We start from the raw sequence: 23671 nt of genomic DNA, 5'->3' as shown, positions 1-23671 counted from the left end.
TATTTAAGAGTAAGGAATTATAAAACACAAATGAGAAACTAAATGGGAAGATCTCATAATTTAAGTCCACAGCATAAAGCCAGTCAATATGCAATCAATATGATTTCAAGTGTGGCTCATTCTGATGCATGCTTTGAACTAGGAATATGATAGTAGGTTTCTGATCAGTCTCATTCTTGCAATAAAACTCTCCCAGTACAATGGTTCTCTCTATACTTGGAATTATTTTCTACCTCATCCCTATAATGAACAATAGACAAATGTTTGAGAAGGTGGAATACAAGGAGTAGACTCCCTCTTGATTTTTAAAACTGTAACTTACCGTAAGTTAGTTGGGTACAATTCTAACCCAATGACATCAAGTGAGTTCCAAGCAACAACTGAGATGGCACTAAACACACAGGACACTATCAAGCTCTGCGTTTTGGTCTTCACTTGCCAGATGAAAAATGCACAGATTCCTGACAGAAAAAGACTAGCACCTAAGGTCAGAGAATAAGTAAATAATCAACACCCAACTTGCCAAGTTAACTAGTCATCTACTCTTCAAAACACAGTCAATAACAACACTGCAATATTACTGGCTGTGATCCACAAGACCACTAGTATTGCAAAACCTGTTAACTAATAATTTAATTGTCTGCTTTTGGTGATGCATAATTGGAACAGGTACATGCAGCAAGTACTGTCCTGTTAATGATTCTTTGATAATGTGCAGGTAGGTGGAAGGCGCTAAATAAGAGCAAATATTCTTAATAGACACTACTGCTCTGAATAATAAACAGCTCTTCACACTGGGCTATCTCTCCATTCTATTCCCTTTCTTGAGCTCTTCCTGGTTGGTACTCACAGAGTAGAAATTTGCCTCCCAGCAGATCCATCAGTAAGATAGTGAAGATATTACCAGGAAGACTGGCAGCAGCAATTATAAAGCCTTCTTTATACACTGCAAAACAAAGGAAACAAATCACTTTTAAAATTCAAACCAGAAAGAAAAGGAAACAGCAGGTGTGAAAGTTATCAAAATTAATTGCACAATTCCATATGTAAAAGATCCTGAGGATGGCATTTTTTTTAAAAAGTCTGCTGGTTATTCCAAAGGTTGTGTGTGTAAATGCGACAGGGACAAACGCACAAAGGAACAAGGGATTAATCAGCCCCACAAAATATACACACTATTTTGTTCGAGCATGTGGAGTAGTAACAGGCATATTGATAGCATGGGTGGGAAGCTCCTGCCCAGGTCCAAAGGCAGCAGCCATCTCTGCCAGGCCCCAGTGAAGGCAAAGCACAAACATCAAAAGAAGCGTGTGGAAACCTGAGCATCCCATTTTACTCAACTCTTCAACTACCCCCAGCCTCGCCTGTGGCAGGGTCTGTGGAGTCCTCCCAGGATCCCTAACTCTGGAGTTGGGAATGTCATCCTCATATTGAGGTTCTCCCTTGGAATGAGGAGGGGGTCCGTGAGAAGCATAGATAGCAGTGTAGGCCAAAGCCTCCAATAATTATGGAATACTGTGCAACCTATCCTGTTATTTCACCTTTACCTTATATCCACTGATCTTGCCTTACTCATGGTCAGGCTAGGTGGCAGAAGTGCTGTGAGGTACACAAGAGTTTCATTTCTTACAGGGATAACTCAGAAAAATGAGAAGAAACATAATGAAAAAGAACCTGGGATAGTTTAGATGAACAGTGTCCATTGTCACTTCTCAGGAGCAGAAACCTGATCCTGCCCAAAGGCCACAAAAGCTGACTCTAATATCTAACTTCCATATCCGCCACAGATTCACCTGCACCTCCACCCACATCATCTACTGCATCCGCTGCAGCCGGTGTGGCCTCCTCTATATTGGGGAGACAGGCCGCCTACTTGCGGAGCGATTCAGAGAGCACCTCTGGGCCACCCGGACGAACCAACCCAACCAACCTGTAGCACAGCATTTCAACTCCCCCTCCCACTCCACCGAGGATATGCAGGTCATTGGACTCATCCACCGCCAAACCACAACAACCCGACGGTCGGAGGAGGAGCGTCTTATCTTCCGACTGGGAACCCTCCAACCGCAGGGGATGAACTTGGACTTCACCAGTTTCTTCATCCCCCCTCCCCCCACCTTGTCTCAGCCGGATCCCTCCAGCCCGGCACCGCCTTCCTGACCTGCAGTCTTCTTCTTGACCTCTCCGCCTCCATCCTACTCCGACCTATCACCCTCACCTTGACCTCTTTCCACCTATCACATTTCCAACGCCCCACCTCCAAGTCCCTCCTCCCTACCTTTTATCTTCTCCTGCTGAACACTCTCTGCTCATTCCTGAAGAAGGGCCTGTGCCCGAAACGTCGAATCACCTGTTCCCTGGATGCTGCCTGACCTGCTGTGCTGTTCCAGCAATAAAGTTTCAACTTTGATCTCCAGCATCTGCAGACCTCACTTTCTCCTCTAATATCCCATGCAACATTTACAAAACAAAACTCTACCCAAGCTCAGTTATTGTCTGGAGAACCAACAGGAAGGGATAAGGAGACTGAAAATGATGGAGTGTAAATATGGACTGCAAGACAATTCCTGAAAAATATCTGAAGTGAGGAGGGTATGAAAGTATCCTGACTGACCATAGTCCTGGCGGTCAGGGTCACAGCAGCAATGTTAGCTATACACTGCAGCTGATGCCAGACATAACCTGAACATGGGAATTACTAGATAAATAAAGGCCAAAAGATCCATCTTGCTCATCACCTCCAATCATTGCATCACACAATACAGCAAGAGTTGAATTGTTAGCTTATGTATCTATCAATCAGTCTACAATAGGAGCAGGAACAACATGACGTTTCACTGAATCCCAGTAAAAAGCTTTGGGAATCTTAGGATTCAGTCACTTGCTGCTCCCACACTCCACTTACCATGTCATTTCACAAATTACTTAATAGATTGGTTCCAGGTAAGGAAGGACTTCCTTGAGGAGAGGTTGAGTTGGTTGGGCTTGTGTTCATTGAAATTTAGAACAATAAGAGGCGACCTTATTGAAAAATATGCAGTGGCAGCACGGTGGCTCAGCGGTTAGCACTGCTGCCTCGCAGTGCCAAGAACACAGGTTCAACCCCAGCCTGAGGTGACTGTGTGGAGTCTGCACATTTGCCCCGTGTCTGTGTGGCTTTCCTCTGGGTGCTCCGGTTTCCTCCCACAGTCCAAAGATGTGCAGGTCAGGTGGATTGGCCGTGCCAAATTGCCCATAGTGTCCAGTGTAAGTTAGATGGATTAGCCATGAGAAATGCAAGGTTACAGGTATAGGATAGGGGAATGAGTCTGCGTGGGATGCTCTCCAGAAAGTCGATGTGGAGCTGTTGGGCTGAAAGGTTTGTTTCCACACAGTAGAGATTCTATTCTTCGGGAACTTACAATAGATGGTGAAAAGTTGTTTCCCCTTGGGGGAGACTCGAGGACCAGAGGTCATACTCTCAGAGTAAGAGATCACCCAATTAGGACCAAGGTGAGGAGGAATTTCTTTTTTTGAGAGGATAGTGAATCTCTGATTTCTTATCGTAGAGGATCGTCAAAACTGAGTACTTAGTAATCTGTCTGTCTCAGCCCTGAATATACTTAAATCATAAGGGAGTTAAGGGTTTTGAGGATAAGGCAGGTATATGGAGTCAAGAATGATCAGAACAGTCATAATTTTATTGAACGGTGGAACAGACTCAATGGACTAAGTGGTCTGTTTCTGCCCCTACATTTTGTGGTCATATACTTGTCAATTTGGATCCTAGCAAATAGTGGGATAAAAAAGAAACAACAGACGACCTTCCTTTGTGGATTATCTAGGCTGTCTTACAGCTCCTTCCATACATTAGTTGCTGCTGCCCATACAATTAATAGCCACCACCTGTTTTTTCTTGAACTTAAATAAAAACATTAACAAATTTTACAACATGATTAAACAGACATTAACAATACTAAAGGGGGTTCTTGTCGCACAGTGGTAATGTCCCTACCTTTCAGTCAGGAGGTTCGGGTCCAAGTCCCACTTCTCCAGAGGAGTGTAATAACATCCCTGAACAAGTTGGTTAGAAAATATCTGCTTGTGTCCCAAAAGATCACTTTCTGAAGAGACACAATACCCTTTACAGTGTGTATTGCAGGATGGAATACATCAAGAAACTGTAATTATATTACCGCAGATATGTCCTCGCACTATGTCTGACCTCTGCAGTGAAGATAGAGCATGAGGGAAGAGGCATTCAAAGTTAAGAGAGCATAACCCACAGGGAGAGCTTACTGGAACATACGCTTCCCACCGTTAAGACAGTTTCTGATCCTCAATCGAAGAACATGGGTAAAGCCCAGTGAGGACTTCCGCTCAGGAACTGCTAAAAGTCCCAAAGGAATTTCCCAGTCCACAACTGGATGGGATACATATTGAGGGATATGGACCAAACGCAGGCAAATGGAACTAGTTTAATTGCGAAAACTGGGCGGCATGGACAAGTTGGACTGAAGGGCCTGTATCCATGCTTTAAACCTCTTATGTCTTCCATGCATTTGTTGTAAATAAGCCCCTGATATATTCAAACTCTGTATGAGATGCTGGGAGCAGTATAGTCTACTATGCAGCCACACATTATTTCGATTGAATCTGCACTAAGAATATCTCAGAAATGAAAACTCAAAACGTGAATAGCTGAGTCGCTTCCAGATGAAATGGGTTGGACAAATGAACTTTTAATTGGAAAAGGATCAAATTCCTCCTCCCAGATGGACTCCAGAATGAGAGAATCAAACTCAAGATGACACTCACCCACTGTCTTCACTGGATAACAAGTGACATTCTCCACACTTCCTTCACTGGAGCTGCTCCAATTACTCGAGCACGCAGAACCACCTCCGATCTCGATCCGTTTGAGAAGCTCGGGAAACCACATCCACAGACCATAATACCTGGAAGAAGGGGAATAAGAGAAAACAGTCAACCAGCTACCTAAATTCCAAAAGCCAACATAAACACACTCGGATTTATGTGGGTCCTACCATAACCTGAGTCAAGAAAGTGCTGCTTTAAGTGTAGTTACCATTGCAAGCCAGGAACTGTGTCAGCTAACCTGTGCAGAGCAAGCTCCCAGAAACAGCAATGTTTCAACCATGACGGTTCAGATGAAAATATCACCCAGGACATTGCTGAGAACACCCCTGCTCTTAGAGGAATCTATACTAGGAGGCCATTTGATGGATAGCTGATCTCTCAGAGAATCAATGATGAGTGCAGTGGGTAGGTGGTAGAGTTGAATGACCCTCTTGCCTGTCCTCCTCAAGGCATCTCGACAGTACATGCACACATAGGCCTCAGGCAGGGAGAAGATTAGTATTGGCACCAATGCCTCCACCAGGTAACAGCCTGACCACACGCACTATTCAACCTCACCTCCCAGGAATGGCTCATGGGAATGTTATGAAGATGTGGACGTAGTGTACCTTTAAGAGAGTAAAGGCTAGCAGTGACAGCACCAATTCGGGATTTGAATTGGTTTTGACAAATTTGAATATATTTGGGTGTATGAAAAATCCTAGCTGTTTAAACACTTGCAGGTTAGGGTCCTCGATCTTTAAATAAAATGGAGGTGAGACAATTTGTTTAATTTTGGTGTCTTGTGGTTGATTAAATTAAAAGAAAGAGAAATAGCTCTTAAAGTTGCTGAAGAGGTTCTGAACTTTGAAGATGATTCTCAAGAAAATTTAGAAGGAAAGAAAAAGGCCATACTTTTAAAATTAGCAAATTAATTCGATTTGAGTTTAACCAAGGACAAAAGTAAAGCTAAAATTGTACGGGAATTACTCAAACACTCAGGTGTATCAGAGAAACAGATAAGTGCAATAGAGGTAGAAAAATTAAAATAACAATTGAGGAAAATGGAGTTAGAAGATAAACAAAGGTGGAGAGAGAGAGAGAGAGAGCGTGGCACCTAAAGAGGGCACAGTGTAGAATGAAGCAGGTGGCAAATAAAAGCTCTGAGACTCGGACATTTTCCCGAGGAGATAACATGTTAGTACTGTTACCAGTGATAGGAGATCCCTTCAAAGCCAAGTTTAGTGGTCCCTATCAAATTGAGAAAAAGTTGAGTCAGGTGAACTATTTAGAAAAGATGCCAGGTAGAAAGAAAAGGTATCGGGTATGTCATGTGAACATGCTGAAACTGTATTACACTAGAGAGAAAGAACTGGAGAAAATGGAGGTGTTAGTTACAGAATGAGGAATCAAATCTATTTGATTTGGATTTTGAGGTGCCTCAAAATAGATTAAAAAATGAAGAAGTTCTTGAGGTGTGGAATAGGCTAATAAGCTAACTGTCAGGAGCATAGAACACAGTTGGAAGATTGGTTGCAGCATATGTAAGAATCAGATGGGGAGGACTAATGCTATTGTACATGAAGTAAATGTAGGAAACATTGCTTCGATAAAACAACATCGCTATCGGCTTAATCCTTTCAAGGTCAGATGGGTTCAGAAGGAGGTGGAGGCCACGCTTGACGAGGACATCATCGAACCAAGACAGAGAGCGTGGAGTTCACCAATCGCCTTAGCTCCCAAACCGGACGGGACTCAATGATTCTGCGCGGATATCAGAAGGTCAATGCCATTACAAAATCAGACTCATATCTAACTCGAGGACTGTATTTGGAAAGTCGGACAAGCCAGTTACATCATCAAGTTAATGCGTGGTTACTGGCAGGTACCTTTATCAGAGATGGCAAAAGGAATTTCTGCGTTTGTAATCCCAAATGGGCTATATCAGTGTAAAGTGATGCCCTTTGGAATGAAGAACACACCTGCCACATTCCAAAGACTCATGAACGCAATTGTGGCTGGGTTAACAAACTGTACAGTCTGTTTAGTAAGTCCTGGAAAGATCACAGGGTACAGTTGGCAGAGCTCTTTGAACGACTACGAGAAGCAAAACTGGTGATAAACTTAAATAAAACAGAATTTACGAAAACAGAGGTGACGTTCTTGGGACATAACATCGGTCATGGAAGGTTGACCCCATGGAACGCAAAGACGAAGGCCATCGAGGAATTTCCATGACCAACCTTGAAGAAAGATGTGCTTTGATTCTTAGGACTCAGTGGATTCTATCAGAAGTTTGTTCCAAACTTCAGCAGTGTAGTTGCACTGTTAACCGATTTGCTGAAGAGGAACACAAAGTTTCGGTGGACACAACAATGCCAGGAGGAATTCGACCATTTGAAATCAATATTAAACGCCAAACCAGTTTTAGTATACCAAATTTTTCAAAACCTTTTAAAGAAGGCATCAATGCTAGTGACATTGGAGTTGGAGCTGTACTCCTACAGGAAGATGAGGATGGGATTGAAGTGCCAGATGGTTACTTTTCGAAGATGATCAACATCCAGCAAAGGAAATACTCCACGATCAAGAAAGAACTATTGAGTTTGGTACAGGCCTTACAGCATTTTAATGTGTGTGTCACGAACAATGTGTCGCAGATGGTTGTGTATACTGACCACAATCTGCTTACATTCTTAGAACGCTTCAAAGACAAGAATATGAGACTATTTCATTGGAGTCTTATGTTACAGACTTTTAATTTAAAAATCATACATGTTGCGGGTCGGACGAATGTAATTGCAGATGCATTAACGTGGATTTAACTGATAGAATTTAGACAAGATTTGTCTTTATTAATGTGACACAGGTACACGGGAAGAAGTTAAGATGAACTTATATCAACATTATCTGTATGTTAGGGTAATGTGTTTAAAATGTAGAGAAAACAAAGCTATCTTTTCATTATGCTGGTTCATTTTTTTCTTAAGGGGGGAGGCGTTATGAAGATGTGGGTGTACTGTACCTTTAAGAGAGTAAAAGCTAGCAGAGAAAGCACCAAGTGCTCTCAATAAGACACAAGGTAACATGTGCTACAGCTACTGGGGTAGCGGGTTGCCTAGAAACGACAAAACAGATTTGAATCAGGCCAATCAGTTTAAATTATACCCCGAAAAATACCAAATCCCAATCAAGTTTGAATTGAGTATATTGACAATCTTGAAAGCCAATGACACAATCCTATACTTTGGGGTATAAGACTTGGGAAAATGGGAGGAGAACTATCACCACTCCTTCTAGAGAAGGAGTGTGCACAGAGAGAAACCTCAACACTGACCTGAAGAGCCATTCTACTGACGAAGATAAAAAGAAGATTCGACCGCTGGCTGGTACTTAAATTTGTATTTTCTGTAAATCTTAATTGGGAGTTTTATCAGACTAGTATTATAGAAGGGAAGGTAAAATAGGTTAGAGGAAGGAATTGTAAATAGTTGTTAGTTAATTATTCTCTGTTATACATTAAGAAATAAAGTTGTTAGTTTTTACTTTAAATAGTTCTTGGCCTAACAAATTTTTACAGATTACTGCATGGGATAAATCTTTTCAGTGTTGCTGGTTTTAAATTAAGCAGGAGGGTAAACAGTTTGGGGGCTCATCCAGGATTTGAACCCGGGTCCTGTCTCACATCCACAGACCTGGTCCCCAGCGTAAATCAACAGCTTTTGGAACGGAAACTCGCAGCCCAGTTTGCTGAGGGCTCTGGTGTCAGGCCAACTCACCCAAACGAGATGCTGAAGAAGATGCTGGAGAGAACAATTGATGTGGTGCGCAGTTTTTGGGCAAGAATCTTCCTGATGGGATCCAATCCCTGGAAATAAGAACAGGACTGTTAGCACCACCTTCTGAGCAGGACTTGGGTCTGCACTGATGTGCATCCACGAGCTTCAGGAAGTAGACGTTTACGTTAAAAAAAAAGGGATCTGGTGACAGTGTGTGTGTGGAGTTTGCACATTCTCCTTGTGTCTGTGTGGGTTTCCTCTGGGTGCTCCAGTTTCCTCCCACAGTCCTAAGACATGTAGGGTAAGTGGATTAGCCGTGAGAAATGCAGGGTTACAGGAATAGGATGGGGTATCTGGGTGGGACGCTCTTCAGAGGGTCAGTGTGGATTCGCTGGGCTGAATGGCCTGCTTCCATACTGTAGGGATTCTATGGAGAGGGAATTAACAGATATGAAGGAGTGATTCCTAATGGTGAAATGTAGGGCTGGGCTGATGTGCTGTGGAGGGCGCCCCCGATCAACACTGGAATCCTATTACACTGGGTACCACAAGGTCTTTTCCTCTATACTTTCTCTCTGATTCTTTTGCCAATTATTTTAAATGCATAACCTCTAGATACTCAACCGCCAGGGGAAACTGATTCTCCCTGCTTGCTCTTTCAAAGCCCCTTGACAATTCATTAGGTCTGTCCTTCACATTCTCTGCTGTATGGACAACTCCAGCTTCTCCTGTCCCTCCATACATCTGAAGCCAATCAGCCCTGATGAACCTCCTCAGCACCCTCTCTACATCGTTCCTGAAAGAGCAATGTGTAGATTGGGACATAATACTCCAGCTGAGCCCAACTTGACATTTTCTCAAGGTGTGGGTAAACCCCTTGCTCTAGCATTCACAACCTATAAGTACAAAGGTTGGAGACTGCGCATATTTTCTCAGCCACATGTTCAACCTGCCCAGCCATCTTCAGCCCCACATCCCTCTGCAATTTCTGCTGCAGCTGCCAGTGTATCTGCTGTTATGGTGCCACCCTCAGCCACTTAGTGCCATCCTCTCACATCCGCTCTGGTTTGTCTGCAACCGTTTTGGGACATTCATTGCCTCACTACATTGAGGTCAGCCCTTCACGTAGCTCCGTACGGGACCCTCTGGTTGCTGCCGCTTTTCCTGATTGTTTCGCTCTGGGAGATTATATTCCCACTCGCCCAGATCAAAATTACTCATCAGGTAGCCGCATACTTCAATGACTGCAACTATTCTGCTCATTATTTACATTACCCATAGACATCCAAATTACACTTACTTCACCCAAGTGCAGGTCATTTCTAGACAAGCGATACAATAGTCCCTGGGTGAACCCAATGCACCCCTTCCCTCCAGTCTAGACAACATTTGATCACCACTAAACTCTTAACCAATTGCACACCTGGATTGTCTTCACCCTCCCAAATAAAGCTGTTATCCAGGATATCTGATCAAATATTTTTTGAAAGACCCAGTAACGAATAATATCTATTGTGCTATGTCTACCAATTTTCTCTTTTTCTTAAAATAACTCCATCACTCAGTTTTCCTTTCACAAATCTATTCTGCAGAGATCTTATTAATCCATCCCTTCCCAATTAAGAATTAATTTTATCCTTAACAATAGTCTCTCAGTGTTTCCCTGATATTCAGGTCAACAGTTAAGGTTAACCAATGTAACCAATATGAATGGTCAGGTCATTACCATGTTGCCCTTTGCGGGACCTTGCTGTGCACAAACTGGTTGCAGCGTCACAATACGATCTCACTAAGAACATGAAAGGCATGTTCAAAACATATTTATTTTTTCTTCCAATAATCGACAAACTTTAGTATCAGACTTCTTGCTGAGCCACTGAAAAACAGCAGCTTGGAATCTGTACCTTTATCATCTGCTGCTTAAACCAATTAGTACGACTTTCATACGTCCTTGCATTGCTTCTCTCAAGTGGAGGAATCGCCAGCCGCTGAACCTGGCAATCAACAAAATAAAAGCTGATGGAAGCCAGGAAATATAGAACTTCTGATTGTGTTCATTGAAATAAACCAGGAAATGCAAACATTCCTAATGAGAAAAACAGGGGGTGGGGGGCCGCGGGTAGGAGTGAGACAGAGAGGGGCAGAAGCATCAGAAAGACACAGAAAAGAGCATCAGAGGGCAGGAGAATGAGAAAGCAGGAGAGCACAGGTGCGAGACAGCCAGAAAAAGAGCACCACAGAGTCCAAGAGAAAGAAGGAGGGAGAGAGAGGAGAGAAACAGCAGCAGTGAGAGAGAGACAGAGCAGGAGTGAGAGAGTATATATGAAAGTATGTGAGAAAGAAAGTAGGTGTAGCTGAGAGAGAGAGAGCAGGGATGTGAGAGATGTCAGGAGCATCAGACAAAGACAGAGAGGAGTGTCAGAGAGCAGGAGAATGAGAAAGCAAGAGAGACAGCCTGAGAAAGAGTTACAGAAAGTGTGTGAGTGTGAGAGAGTGACGGAGTGTGTGTGTGACGGAGTGTGTGTGTGACTGGGTGTGTGTGAGACTGAGTGTGTGTGAGACTGAGTGTGTGTGTGACGGAGTGTGTGTGTGACGGAGTGTGTGTGTGACGGAGTGTGTGTGTGACGGAGTGTGTGTGTGACGGAGTGTGTGTGTGACGGAGTGTGTGTGTGACGGAGTGTGTGTGTGACGGAGTGTGTGTGTGTGTGTGTGACTGTGTGTGTGTGACTGTGTGTGTGTGAGACTGTGTGTGTGTGTGTGAGACTGTGTGTGTGTGTGACTGACTGTGTGTGTGAGAGTGTGTGACTGTGTGTGTGTGTGTGTGTGTGTGTGTGTGTGTGAGACTGTGTGTGTGTGTGAGAGAGAGAAAGAGAGGAAGAGAGAAAGAGAGAATGAGAAAGCAAGAGCAAAAAGCATGTAAAAGTGCACGTAAATGTGAGCACATTTGTGTCTAGAAGTGAGGGCAGGAGTACAATTAAAAGAAAATGAGCATTAACACAAGTGAGAGTGTATTCCAGTGTGACAACCTGCATAATTTCAAGAGAACCTCTCTATTCATATTTCAACCCCTCACTGTGAAGGTCAACTTACAAACTGCCTTCCTGATTGCTTCCTGCGCCTGCTTGAGTGGAAGGCCACCCAAATCATTCTAAACACCAACCTTTAATAGATTTTCACCATTTAAAATTCTGCTTTCCAACGCTTCTCATCAGAGTGAACAATTTAAGATGCCTCCACATTTAACTGCATTCACTATCTTCTTGTTCAGTTACTGAACTTAGCCATATCCCTCTGAGTCTAGTTCACAGCTGACCTTCCCACCAAGTTTTATAACATCAGTAAACTTGAACACATTAGGACCTGGACCCGTCAACTATGTCATTAGATTGTAATAATCATCAGATCAAAAGACTGTGAATAACAGAGATCAGCACTGATCGTTGTGGCATCTATGAGACAGTCAATGGGTGTATCCTTTGACGTCTACTCAGGGTTGAGAGTTTCTGCCAAGAATCTTGTGACAGAACAGGCCATTTCTCGACCTGTGGATGTTTGAGTACATGGGTAGGATGCCCCACGGGGTGCTGGGATCCAGAGTGCAGCGCTTCCTCCCTTTTATTCCTTCTACTTCATGAAGGTGTTTGGACTGAAAAGCATGACGCAGCTTGTTATCAACATGAATAACTGGTAGCAAATTGCTCCCAGACACAATCTCAATGCTGCTGCAGGTGGAGGGCTTCACAGTAGTGTTTGCTTTGCTGTTTGAAAGTTGAGAAAACAGGACTGAGTTGGGGAGATGTTTTTCAGCCACCTGGACACAGGCTCCAGTCAATCAAAGGATATGGCAGAGACACTGGAGATGGATTTCTTCCACCACTCTGTCACTGATACACAGTCCAAGTCTCAGTACAGTGCAGGAGTGTAGTGATGACAACTACCTGAACTTCTCATGACTTGGTGTGATCCTTGTTGCCAAACACATATTGTCATAATTTGTAAAGCGGCTAAACTGGGGCAGCTGATCCAGCGTCGAATCTCCTTGTCCTCTTCACAAGAGGTAGCTTTCAAGATGTGGAGAATGCTCAACATTCTGAGGAGGTAGGGGAAGCCCTAAATGAGTTTTTTGCTTTGGTCTTTACAAAAGAAACGAACTTTGTAGTGAATGAAACCTTTGAAGAACAGGTGTGCATGCTGGAATGGATAGAGATAGAGGAAGCTGATGTGCTGAAAATTTTGTCAAACATTGACAAGTGGCAAGGCTCGGACCAGATTTATCCTCGGCTGCTTTGGGAAATGAGAAATGCGATTGCTTCGCCACTTGCAAAGATCTTTGCATCCGCGCTCTCCACTGGAGTCGTACTTGAGGACTGGAGAGAGGCAAATGTAATTCCTCTCTTCAAGAAAGGAAATAGGGAAATCCCCGGCAATTACAGACCAGTCAGTCTCATATCTGTCATCTGTAAGGTGTTAGAAAGGATTCTGAGGGATAGGATTTATGATCATCTGGAAGAGCATGGCTTGATTAAATGCAGTCAACACGGCTTTGTGAGGGGCAGGTCATGCCTCACGAACCTTATCGAGTTCGTTGAGGATGTGACTAGAAAAGTTGATGAGGGCCGAACTGTGGATGTGGTGTATATGGACTTCAGCAAGGCATTTGATAAGGTTCCCCATGGTAGGCTCATTCAGGTCAGGAGGAATGGGATACAGGGGAACTTAGCTGTCTGGATACAGAATTGGCTGGCCAACAGAAGACAGCGAGTGGTAGTAGAAGGAAAATATTCTGCCTGGAAGTCTGTGGTGAGTGGTGTTCCACAGGGCTCTGTCCTTGGGCCTCTACTGTTTGTAATTTTTATTAATGACTTGGATAAGGGGATTGAAGGATGGGTCGGTAAGTTTGCAGACGACACAAAGGTTTGAGGTGTTGTTGATGGTATAGAGGGCTGTTGTAGGCTGCAGCGGAACATTGACAGGATGCAGAGATGGGCTGAGGGGTGGCAGATGGAGTTCAACCTGGATAAATGCGAGGTGATGCATTTTGGAAGGTTGAATTTGAAAGCTGAGTACAGGATCAAGGATAGGATTCTTGGCAGTGTGGAGGAACAGAGGGATCTTGGTGTGCAGGTACATAGATCCCTTAAAATGGCACCCAAGTGGACAGGATTGTTAAGAAAGCATATGGTGTTTTGGCTTTCATTAACAGGGGGATTGAGTTTAAGAGTCGTGAGATCTTGTTGCAGCTCTATAAAACTTTGGTTAGACCGCACTTGGAATACTGTGTCCAGTTCTGGTCGCCCTATTATAGGAAAGATGTGGATGCTTTGGAGAACGTTCAGAGGAGGTTTACCAGGATGCTGCCTGGACTGGAGGGATTATCTTACGAAGAGAGGTTGACTGAGCTCGGACTTTATTCATTGGAGAAGAGGAGGAGGAGAGGGGACCTAATTGAGGTACACTAGATAATGAGAGGCACAGATAGAGTCGATAACCAGAGACTATTTCCCAGGGCAGAAATGGCTAACACGAGGGGTCATAGTTTTAAGCTGGTTGGAGGAAAGTATAGAGGGGATGTCAGAGGCGGGTTCTTTACACAGAGTGTTGAGAGAGCATGGAATGCGTTGCCAGCAGCAGTTGTGGAAGCAAGGTCATTGGGGACATTTAAGAGACTGCTGGACATGCATATGGTCACAGAAATTTGAGGGTGCATACATGAGGATCAATGGTCGGCACAACATCGTGGGCTGAAGGGCCTGTTCTGTGCTGTACTGTTCTATGTTCCAGGGTCTCCTTCAAAATATTATATGGGTAGTGGAATGTTAGGCTGACCAGGGGCAGATAGACAGGAGTTTCACTTTGGCAACATTTAGGGACAGATTGAGTTTCTGCTATGGAGAATTGAAGAGACTGCAAGTGGTTTACAAATCAGATGCAGAATTCACAATAATACTACAGTCATGGGCATCTATAGTGGTTGGTTTGGACACAGAGGTGGTTGAGGTAAAAGAGATTTCCATCAGGATGGTATTGGATGTTGACACCAGAAGGCAGTTGGTCTTTGCTGAGGTGAACAACTGCTGTCAGGTAAATTATAAATAGTAAGGTGGCCATTACGCAGCCTGGCTGGACAACAGTCGAGATTGTAAAGATGTCTGTTTCAGATCCCACATAAGTTACTTGCGGTCTGATGATCATGAAGCAAGCACGGGATTGTGAAGAACTTTCCGGATAATCTCCAATTTAGTTAGTCGAATGCTTTGGTCAGGTCAATTAATTCAATGAACAGTACATGGTGCTGTTCTTAACATTTTTCAGGGATTTGTCTGGCAACAAAAGACCACAACAGAGGTTTCTCTGGAAGATCTATAGCCACACAGTTTCTGGGAGGTTTCCCTCAGCCACAGGAAGTAAGTGATTCAGGAAAATATGCATCAGGATTTCCCCTGCTCTGGGAGAGGGACATACTTCAATAGTTTACACATCATGATTGATCTCCTTTCATGAAGAAAATCACAAGGGATCCATTCCTGAAGTTGGCCCATTGTACCTTAACCTTCCAAACCAGCAGGGCGAGTGCACAGGGGTCTTGATGTGAGCATCAGCTCAGTAGGAATATCTTCAAGCTGAAGTGTTGGTGCTCATTCTTTTGACTGCTTGTTGCAGTTTTCCTATCAATAGTGGCTCACCAATTGATTCCAGCACAGACCACTGGGGGATAGCAAGGATCCCACAGAGGATTCACAGTTGACAGGTTGTGGAAAAGGTTATTCCAGTGTTGACGCATAGGATCGTCAAGTTTAAGAAGAGACACACAAATGTGTGAACAAGGAGGTTCTGTTCCATTTGACTTTGGCCCTGGTTCCCACCACGTCCTTCACCTGCCAGAACTCTCCCTGGACATGGATCTTGAGCTGTTAGAATACTTGGAGATAGTGAGGACTGCAGATGCTGGAGTGTCAGACTAGAGCTGGAAAAAGCACTGCAGGTCAAGCAGCATCAGAGGAGAAGGGGAGTCAACATTTCAGGTCGGAACTACAGCAATGTAGTTGTCTTCTGGGCAATTAGTGGTGGGCAATAAAAGCTGACCATGTGCCATGAATTACTTTTCATTCATGTCTCTTTTTAAGGCTGTTTTTCTAGCCCATTTCCCATTTTGGGTGAGCAGTGGGCATCCTGAAGAGGATTGTTCAGTCACAGACGCTGCAGCCCAAAGACACCTCTACCACAACATAAGCATCCAATTGTGTCTGCATATCTGTCACCTGTGAGCAGGTCCTTGACCAAGGACTCCCAGGTTCACAGTTCTGTCCCTGTCGCCAATTACCCATCATATTTCAGGATGTGGTGATGTGTCCTGTTAGAAATATGCACATGGCTTTAGTTAACATGAGGATTGTGGAGTGCTGTCATTGTCCGCATGACCCTGATGTGTTTGGATGCTGGTCAGGTTTTAGTGACATGTCGAAATATGATGACTACGTGCACTTTAACCCTGTAGCCTTTTCCACCTCACAGCTGGAAAGAAACAAAGTTTTCCATCACTTTGTCTGCCTCTGGGTCATTGCCAACTGCACCTTCACACTTCCACCTGGCCTTGCTACCAGGTGGAAGCGAAGGGAATGAGAAGAATCAAGGTTGCATTGGCTAACACAAGTTTTCCACCATGCCAAGAAGAGTAGCCATTGAGACAGGCTCGTAACAGTCTACAAATCAGAAAATGATGCCTGTATTCACCGTCTTCTGTCAGTATTAGCCCAACCCCATGAGTGCTAATTCTGTTCAACACCTTTTCATGAGGTACTTTAATGAATGCCTTTCTAAAATCCAAATATGCTGCATTCACTGCACGTACCCTACTACAACAGATTTCCCAGCTCAGATTTCTCAAACGCACTTTCCCTTTAACAGTGGAGTTTCCACAAATCGGAATACTGGGAATTTCTTTCCTTGATGCATGAAGATTTCTGGGTTCTCTGGTGCAACTGGAAACATCAAAGCTTCAGGTGTTCAGAGCTTACCCTTGGCAAGACCTCAGAATCCTGCAGAGTCATTAACATCTAAGCAGAAGATAAAAATAACAATGGAAAGCGAAGGAGAGAGATTGAGAGAGATGCACAATTAATGCAGAGGAAGCAGTATTAAAGTGAATTAAGTTGCAGAAAGTAGAAAGGTAATAAGAACTACTGCTCACTTACTGAAAAGAAACGAGCTTTTCCACGGTGATTCCAGTAAAACATGCGCTGGAAAACTTGAAGAGCATCGACCTCCCGACCAGCCTGAAGGGGGTAAAATAAAGAAGGGATTCAGGAGATCCAAGTATTCAATTCTCCCAGAAACCTTCCTCCACTTCCAAATCCCTGCCTTCTGCCCCAACTCCCAATAGTCAAAGGCTCAGCAACAATAACTAACTCAGTCAAATTAAGCATTGAGCCCTCTATGTAAATACTATGTTTAACATAAACTATATATTACACATTATGCTACCAAAGAGGTGCTTAGATAAAACCTGATATTGAGCAAGACAAGGACATATTAGGGAAAGTGACTCAAACCTGTTTGAAGAAGTCAGATTTAAGGAACCTTTTGAAATGAGGGAAGATTGAGAGGTGGAGATGCTGAGAACGTGGGGGAGACTTCAAAGCACGACCGTCAACAATGCAACAACGAAAACTGAGGAACATGCAGGAGGCTAGACTCGGAGGAGAGAAACGAGGGTGGGTTTTTGATACATTTCCTTGCGTGTGTATGTGTGTAATGCAGAAGGAACGTAAGTGGGTAACGGTGCATCTTGGGCAATAATGCATTATCATGAGTCAAATCTCACTCCAGCAAACATCAGTACAGCCTCTTCGAGAAGTTACAGCAAGTGAACAGGATGCAATTCAACAGAACTGAGCTGGAGTAGGGAAAAGTCATACACAAGGAACAGGGACTAGCTGGTCAAAGGCCAACAATGAATTCTACCATAATGGTGACCACAGGATAACATCCTGTATGGATTAGGTTCACAGCTTTTATCAAATAGTATGAAGGATACTATAACTCCAGTGAATAGTACTTCTGTTGCTTTGTGTCCATCCTTGTGCTTGATCATGTGATTGCTGTGCTTTAATGAAAGGAGATAAACCAGAAACCTTTACTCTGTTTATTTCATTCCCTGACATGAACGTTTCCAGATTTTTCAATTTTAGAATCCACCTGAATAGAGATTGGGGAGTCTGTAATCCATCTTCAAGCACGTGGGAACTCCAACAATATATATAGCACAGGCATTTCAAATGAATATGGGGACCCCCTATATATAGGCCTTGGATGGTCAACATTTCTCCTCAGACAGGTACTCTCTTAGGAACAGGGATCTCCTATAAGGCGCAAGTCCATCGTACAAAGAATACTCCCTACATGCCTGGATGAGTGCAGCTCCAACAATACTCAAGTGGTTTATCATCTTCCAGCTCAAGGTTCACTTCATCAGCACTCTCCTCCAGTTTCAACATTCAGCTTCAACATGGCAGCAAATCACCAAGGATTCTTCGACAGCACCTGACAAACCTGTAACCCTTACCACTGCAAAGGACAAAGGCCTTTTACAGGAACACCATCACCTGCCAAAGTCCCAAACCATCAGACTTCAGAGAATCTCAGCTGCTTCATCATTCCTGGGTCAAAATCCTGGATCCCCGTGCTCTCACTACTTTCACCACAAAGATTGCAGCAGTTGCCCAGCACCTTCTCAAGGACACTTAGGAATGGTTAATAAATACTGGTATTGCCAGTGACATCCATATTCCAAACATATTTTTAGACTGCAGCTACAATGTAATCAAACAAAAACAGACACTGATCATGTAAGGTAATATAAGGGCAGATGGCCAAAACCTTGGACAAAGTTTTAAAGGGTCAGGTTCCAAGCAAGGATCACCTTTAAAGGGAAAACATGTAATTAAGGGTCAGAGTTAGGGCAGGAATTCCAGCCTGAAGGCACAGCCGCTAATTATGGAAGCAGAGAAATTTTCAAGAGGCCAGAATTAGAGGTGCACAGATATCTCATAGCATTGCAGGGCTAGAGATAGGGAGAGGTGAGGCCATTGGACAGATGTGAAAACAACGTTGAGAACCTTGAAATCGAGGCCATGGTTTAAAGAAAGGATGTGCATTTGAATAGTGCTTCTCTCAACTGCCTGACCAAATGAGGTCCTTCTGAAGTGTGGTCACTGAAGAAAACAAAGTAATCTATGCACAGCTACTTCCAAAATAGCAAAAGGGATAATGACTAGATTATCCAGTCTTTGTGACATTGATTGAGGGATAAATATTGGTCAAACCGCAGGGAATAACTTCTCTGCTCTTCTTCAAAATAGTGTATTGCATCCTTTTACATCTACCTGAAAAGGCAGATGGGTTCTCAGTTTGATATCTCATTCAAAATACAACATCTCAGACACTGAGGGAGTTGCTGCATTGACCTTGATTTTGTTATGCTCAAGTTCTGCAGTGAGGCTCGAATCAAAATCTCTGACTCAAGCAAGAGTCCTACCAACTGAACAACTTAACCAGGTGTTAACATTAGTCATCAAGCATGCTAATGATGGGTGAATGAAACTTCATGCAAGTAAGAACACAGGCTGTTTTGGTCGATCTCAAGTTTATAGAGGGTAGAATGTGGGAGGAAAGTCAAGACTATGTTGAAATAGTCAAGTTTGGAGACAAGGTTACAGTAGCACATGAGCTGAAACAAGAGCAAAGTCAGACATCAAGGTGGAAATAGGCAGCATTAATGCTAACACTGATGTACAGTCAGGAACTTATTTTGGGGTCAAATATGAGTCTCAGCTGTAAACCATCCGAGTGTCGGGGAGAGTTGGAAGCCAGGGAATTTCCATAAATTAATTTTTTTCAAAGTTCACAGAATAAATGCAAAAAGACATCCACTGAGGCCTCAATGTCACTGTTGTCACTGAATCTCCTGCTTCAGCTCATCGAGTGCATTAACACAGAGTCTTGGAAGATAAGGAAAGCCAAGTAGATCACTCCTGACTGCAATTACATTTGCATCACTCAGCCGAGCTCCTCCAATGATTTGGGCTTCATTACTAAGGTGACAGTCACGGAGTGCTTTCCTTGTGGTGTTTGCTGGATTTGACACAACTCAGCCATTGCGAAGCTTTTGCTAGAGTCAACCCATAGACAGATTCAGAAGTGTCAGCTCTAGTTGATGGATGTGACTGGAACAGCAGTGGTGACACATTGGCCACCTTCCAAAAGTCAGAGTGCTAGATCAATAATATAGGAAAGGCACAAAGTAGAAGGGTGGAAACAGAATTCCCTGCAGTACGGTGGCACAGTGGTTAGCACTGCTGCCTCACAGCGCCAGAGACCCGGGTTCAATTCCCGCCTCAGGCAACTGACTGTGTGGAGTTTGCACCTTCTCCCCGTGTCTGCGTGGGTTTCCTCCGGGTGCTCTGGTTTCCTCCCACAGTCACAAAGATGTGCAGGTCAGGTGAATTGGCCATGCTAAATTGCCCATAGTGTTAGGTGAAGAGGTAAATGTAGGGGTATGGGTGGGTTGCGCTTCGGCGGGTCGGTGTGGACTTGTTGGGCCGAAGGGTCTGTTTCCACACTGTAAGTAATGTAAAAAAAAAAGGTAGCAAAACCATATCCAATTCCTGGCAATTTGTTAGGGTTTTCTCAAGCCAGTGGAAGCACATTACAGCAGAACAATGCTCGTTAATAAAATGAATAGGATTCAAGAAACCAATCCAGCCATCGCTAGAGTGACTCATGTTGACTGCTCTGAAGGAATTGTAAAATAAGTTAATTTGTTTGCCTTGTCTCAAAGACACTTCTCTACAATTTCTGTTCCATGTTTTCGACTTGAAATCTTCTGTTCAGAATGCTCCCTTCATCAGGGAATCAGGGTAATAATAAATGTCCTGCAGGCATTTTAGAAAAATGGGATACTGAATGGAAACATTGCAGCTCTGGTTGTGGCTCAGTGAGTCGCATTCTTGCCTGAGTCAGAAGGTTGTCACATCCATCAAACAGAACAGACACCTCTAAACCTGTCTATGGGATGACTCTCGCAAAAGCTTTGCTTCAGCAGTAAGGAGATAGCTGAGTTGTGCCATATGCAGCCAAACTGCAGGGGAAGCACTCCTTGATTGTCACCTTAGTAATGAACATTTAAGTCTCTGACTTTTGCTAGACTAGTGCAGAGGACTTTTTCTGTCAGCACGGTGGAAATCCCAAATCATTGGAGGAGCTCGGCTGACTGGTACATTTGGGAGAGAGCTATTCCCACTTTGGCCTTCCTCCACTTCCAAAACTCCGCATTATTGCACTCAATGAGCCAAACTAGGAGATTCGGTGACAACAATGGCGTTGAAGCCTCAGTGGATGCCTTTTTGCATTTCATCTGTGAACTTCTAAAAAGTTAGTTTATGGAAATTCCCGGGGAGATTCCAACTCCCTCTATTCCTTGACACTCAGATGGTTTGCACTTAGTCTCATACTTGTCCCAAAAATGAGCTCCTGATTATACATCAGTGTTAACACTAATGCTGCCTATTTCCACCTTGATAACTGACCTTGTCCTTGTTTATATGCTACTGTGATCTTGCCTCTGAACATGACTATTTCTACACACTATTGACTGGCCTCTCACATTCTACTTTATGTAAAGGTGAGATCAGCCAAAACACTGCTGCCTGTGTCCCATTTCAAAGATTTGAGCATTAAGTTCAAGTGGCACTAAACTTAGGCTCCACTTGTCCTCTCAACAGGCATAAAAGATAATCATTCTGAAGAACAGGGTAGATATCCCTGGCTCCCTATCAACTATTCATTATAGAATCACAGAATGCCTACACTGCGGAAAGAGGCCATTCAGCTCATCGAGTCCACATTAACCCTCTGAAGAGCATCCCAGCCAGACTCTCCCCATCCCGGTAACCCCACATTTCCCATCACTAGTCCGCCTAATCTGCACATCCTTGGCCATCACGGGGTGATTTAGCATGATTAATCCACCTAAGTTGAACAGATTTGGACGGAGGGAAGAAATCGGAGCACCCGGAGGAATCCCATGCAGACACGTGGAGAATGTGCAAACAGCACACAGACAGGCACTCGAGGGTGGAATCGAACTCTGACCACTGAGCCACCGTGCTACCTCAAACAATGCGTGACATTCATCAAGCAACCAACATGAACCACAGATTAAATGGTAGCTACTATTTGTGGGAGCCTGCTTTGTGCAAATTGCTTGTGGGATTTCCAACATTCCAGAAATTGTTTCATTGGCTACAATGCCGTGAAAGGTGCTATATAAGTGCAAATTCTTTCTCTGCATTCAGGAATTAAGACAGGCAGTACACCCCACACCATCATTTCACCTTACTACAGCCAACATGCAATACAGAGGAGACTGACTTCCCCCACAGCCCTGATGGACACAGTGAACAGCTTTGACTGACCCATATAGCATCACTGTGTGATATCACACTTTTGCAGGAAGCAATTGCTAATTTACATTTTTTCAGATTAAAAATATCTTGAAGGTAAATATTTGAGGTGCCCCATGCTTTTGGATCTCAGACATGGAGATCCATATATCTAGTATCCAATGTACCTGCAGGTGATTAGCAGAGGGAATGAAACAAAAAGGATCTACTCTGACGATACTCCTCAATCCAGACTCAATCCAATTTTCTGTGCCAGAAAATCTAGGTTCAAGTCCCACCTGCTCTGAGGTGCATCAAAACACGAACAAACAGAGTGATTAAAACAGCTCGTCAACTCCATCATCCAACTATGTACCGAATGGGCACTTGATCATGTTATTCAATGGTCCGTCCAGAACCCTCAGGAAGAATTTACTAGCCTTTGGTGAAGTGTAATTAGAATAATTCATAAGGGAGAGAGAGAGAAACTATTGGAGGGATCCAGAAAATGTGGCCAAATGCGTCCCCCAGACCCCAAACCACCCTTCCCGAGAGCTACAGAGGATAGAGTGAGTGAAAATTTCAAAATAGATTGCTGAGCTAAGTTGTTAGCAGCGAGAGTACAGGATACAAAACCAAGGTGAGTAAGTTGAGTTGAGATACTGGTCAGCTTGGATCAAACTGAAAAATGGGACAACTGAAGGGGCTGAATGGCCTGCCCCATTCCCATTGCTCTGACGAGACAACACCAACCTGCAATGTGGGTGCAAACATGGCAAAACTACAGTGGGAACTTGAGAAAAGAAATTCTGATAATCAACAAAATGCTAAGAAAAGTTGATTTTTTTAAAATCTAGTCTGATGTTCAAACCTAGATTGCAGCAAACCCCACTCCAGATACCTGTGACCTCCTCCAACAATATCAATACACCTGGAACTTTGCATTCCTTCAACTTGGCCCTTTGTAAATCCTCTGCTTTCCATGTTCACTGTAACCTTGGCCTCAAGCTCTAGAATTCATTTTAAACCTCACTTTCCTCCTTTAAGATGCGAACCTCTTGGACTTGCTGATTTCTCCTTTAGCTTTGTGTGTCATTCTTTAGGTCTGAGAACGCACCTGTTAGCACATGGCCCATTTTACTCCTATAAAGATGCTATTTAAAGGAAAGTTGACCCTCAATTTTTTTTTTAAATTTCAAATATATGCTTTATTCATAATCTTAAATACAAACACAGTCACTAGAGCAATTTAGTTCTGTGCAGTCTTTGCATATAGAAAACAAACAAACATTGGAGTTTGACTCTCCCAACATTTCCAAAGACGCAAAGTTATTTTTTACTCTGCAATACATTATTTACAGATATTTGAGGCACTGAGTGTGTCCAATAACTGAACAGACCCCCACTGAACTGTGGCAGAAAGATCTTAGATGGTGGTTTCTCCTCACTGCAACTTAGCCAGAGCTGCCCCATACTTCACTGCACTCCTCAGCACGTAGTCCTCGACCCTGGAATGTGCCAATCTGCAACACGCGATCAGGGTTAACTCCTTGCACTGGAAGACCAGGCTTTGGGCAGCCTAAAGTACATTTTCCGCCAAGGTGATGGTCTTCC

General features: G+C 43.6%; 1 protein-coding gene across 3 annotated transcripts in view; it reads right to left on the bottom strand.

Moving 5' to 3' along the window:
• sv2 (synaptic vesicle glycoprotein 2) overlaps nucleotides 1-23671 on the bottom strand; it is a 71722-nt gene that overhangs the window by 3669 nt on the left and 44382 nt on the right. For 2 of the 3 annotated variants that reach the window (XM_043680551.2, XM_087981947.1), the window contains exons 7-13: nucleotides 16811-16891; nucleotides 16634-16672; nucleotides 10523-10612; nucleotides 8619-8707; nucleotides 4798-4937; nucleotides 851-946; nucleotides 323-482 (exon numbers count right to left, since the gene is read on the bottom strand). In XM_043680551.2, coding sequence (XP_043536486.2) covers nucleotides 323-482; nucleotides 851-946; nucleotides 4798-4937; nucleotides 8619-8707; nucleotides 10523-10612; nucleotides 16634-16672; nucleotides 16811-16891 — 695 coding nt within the window. The remainder of the gene's footprint in view (nucleotides 1-322; nucleotides 483-850; nucleotides 947-4797; nucleotides 4938-8618; nucleotides 8708-10522; nucleotides 10613-16633; nucleotides 16673-16810; nucleotides 16892-23671) is intronic. The other variant, XM_043680552.2, reaches the window with a different exon arrangement.

Source organism: Chiloscyllium plagiosum, unplaced genomic scaffold (genome assembly GCF_037043375.1).
Source record: "Chiloscyllium plagiosum isolate Xiang-an unplaced genomic scaffold, Cpla_swu_hap1 HiC_scaffold_42, whole genome shotgun sequence".
NCBI lineage: Eukaryota > Metazoa > Chordata > Chondrichthyes > Orectolobiformes > Hemiscylliidae > Chiloscyllium > Chiloscyllium plagiosum.
This window is presented reverse-complemented; position numbering and strand designations above follow the sequence as displayed.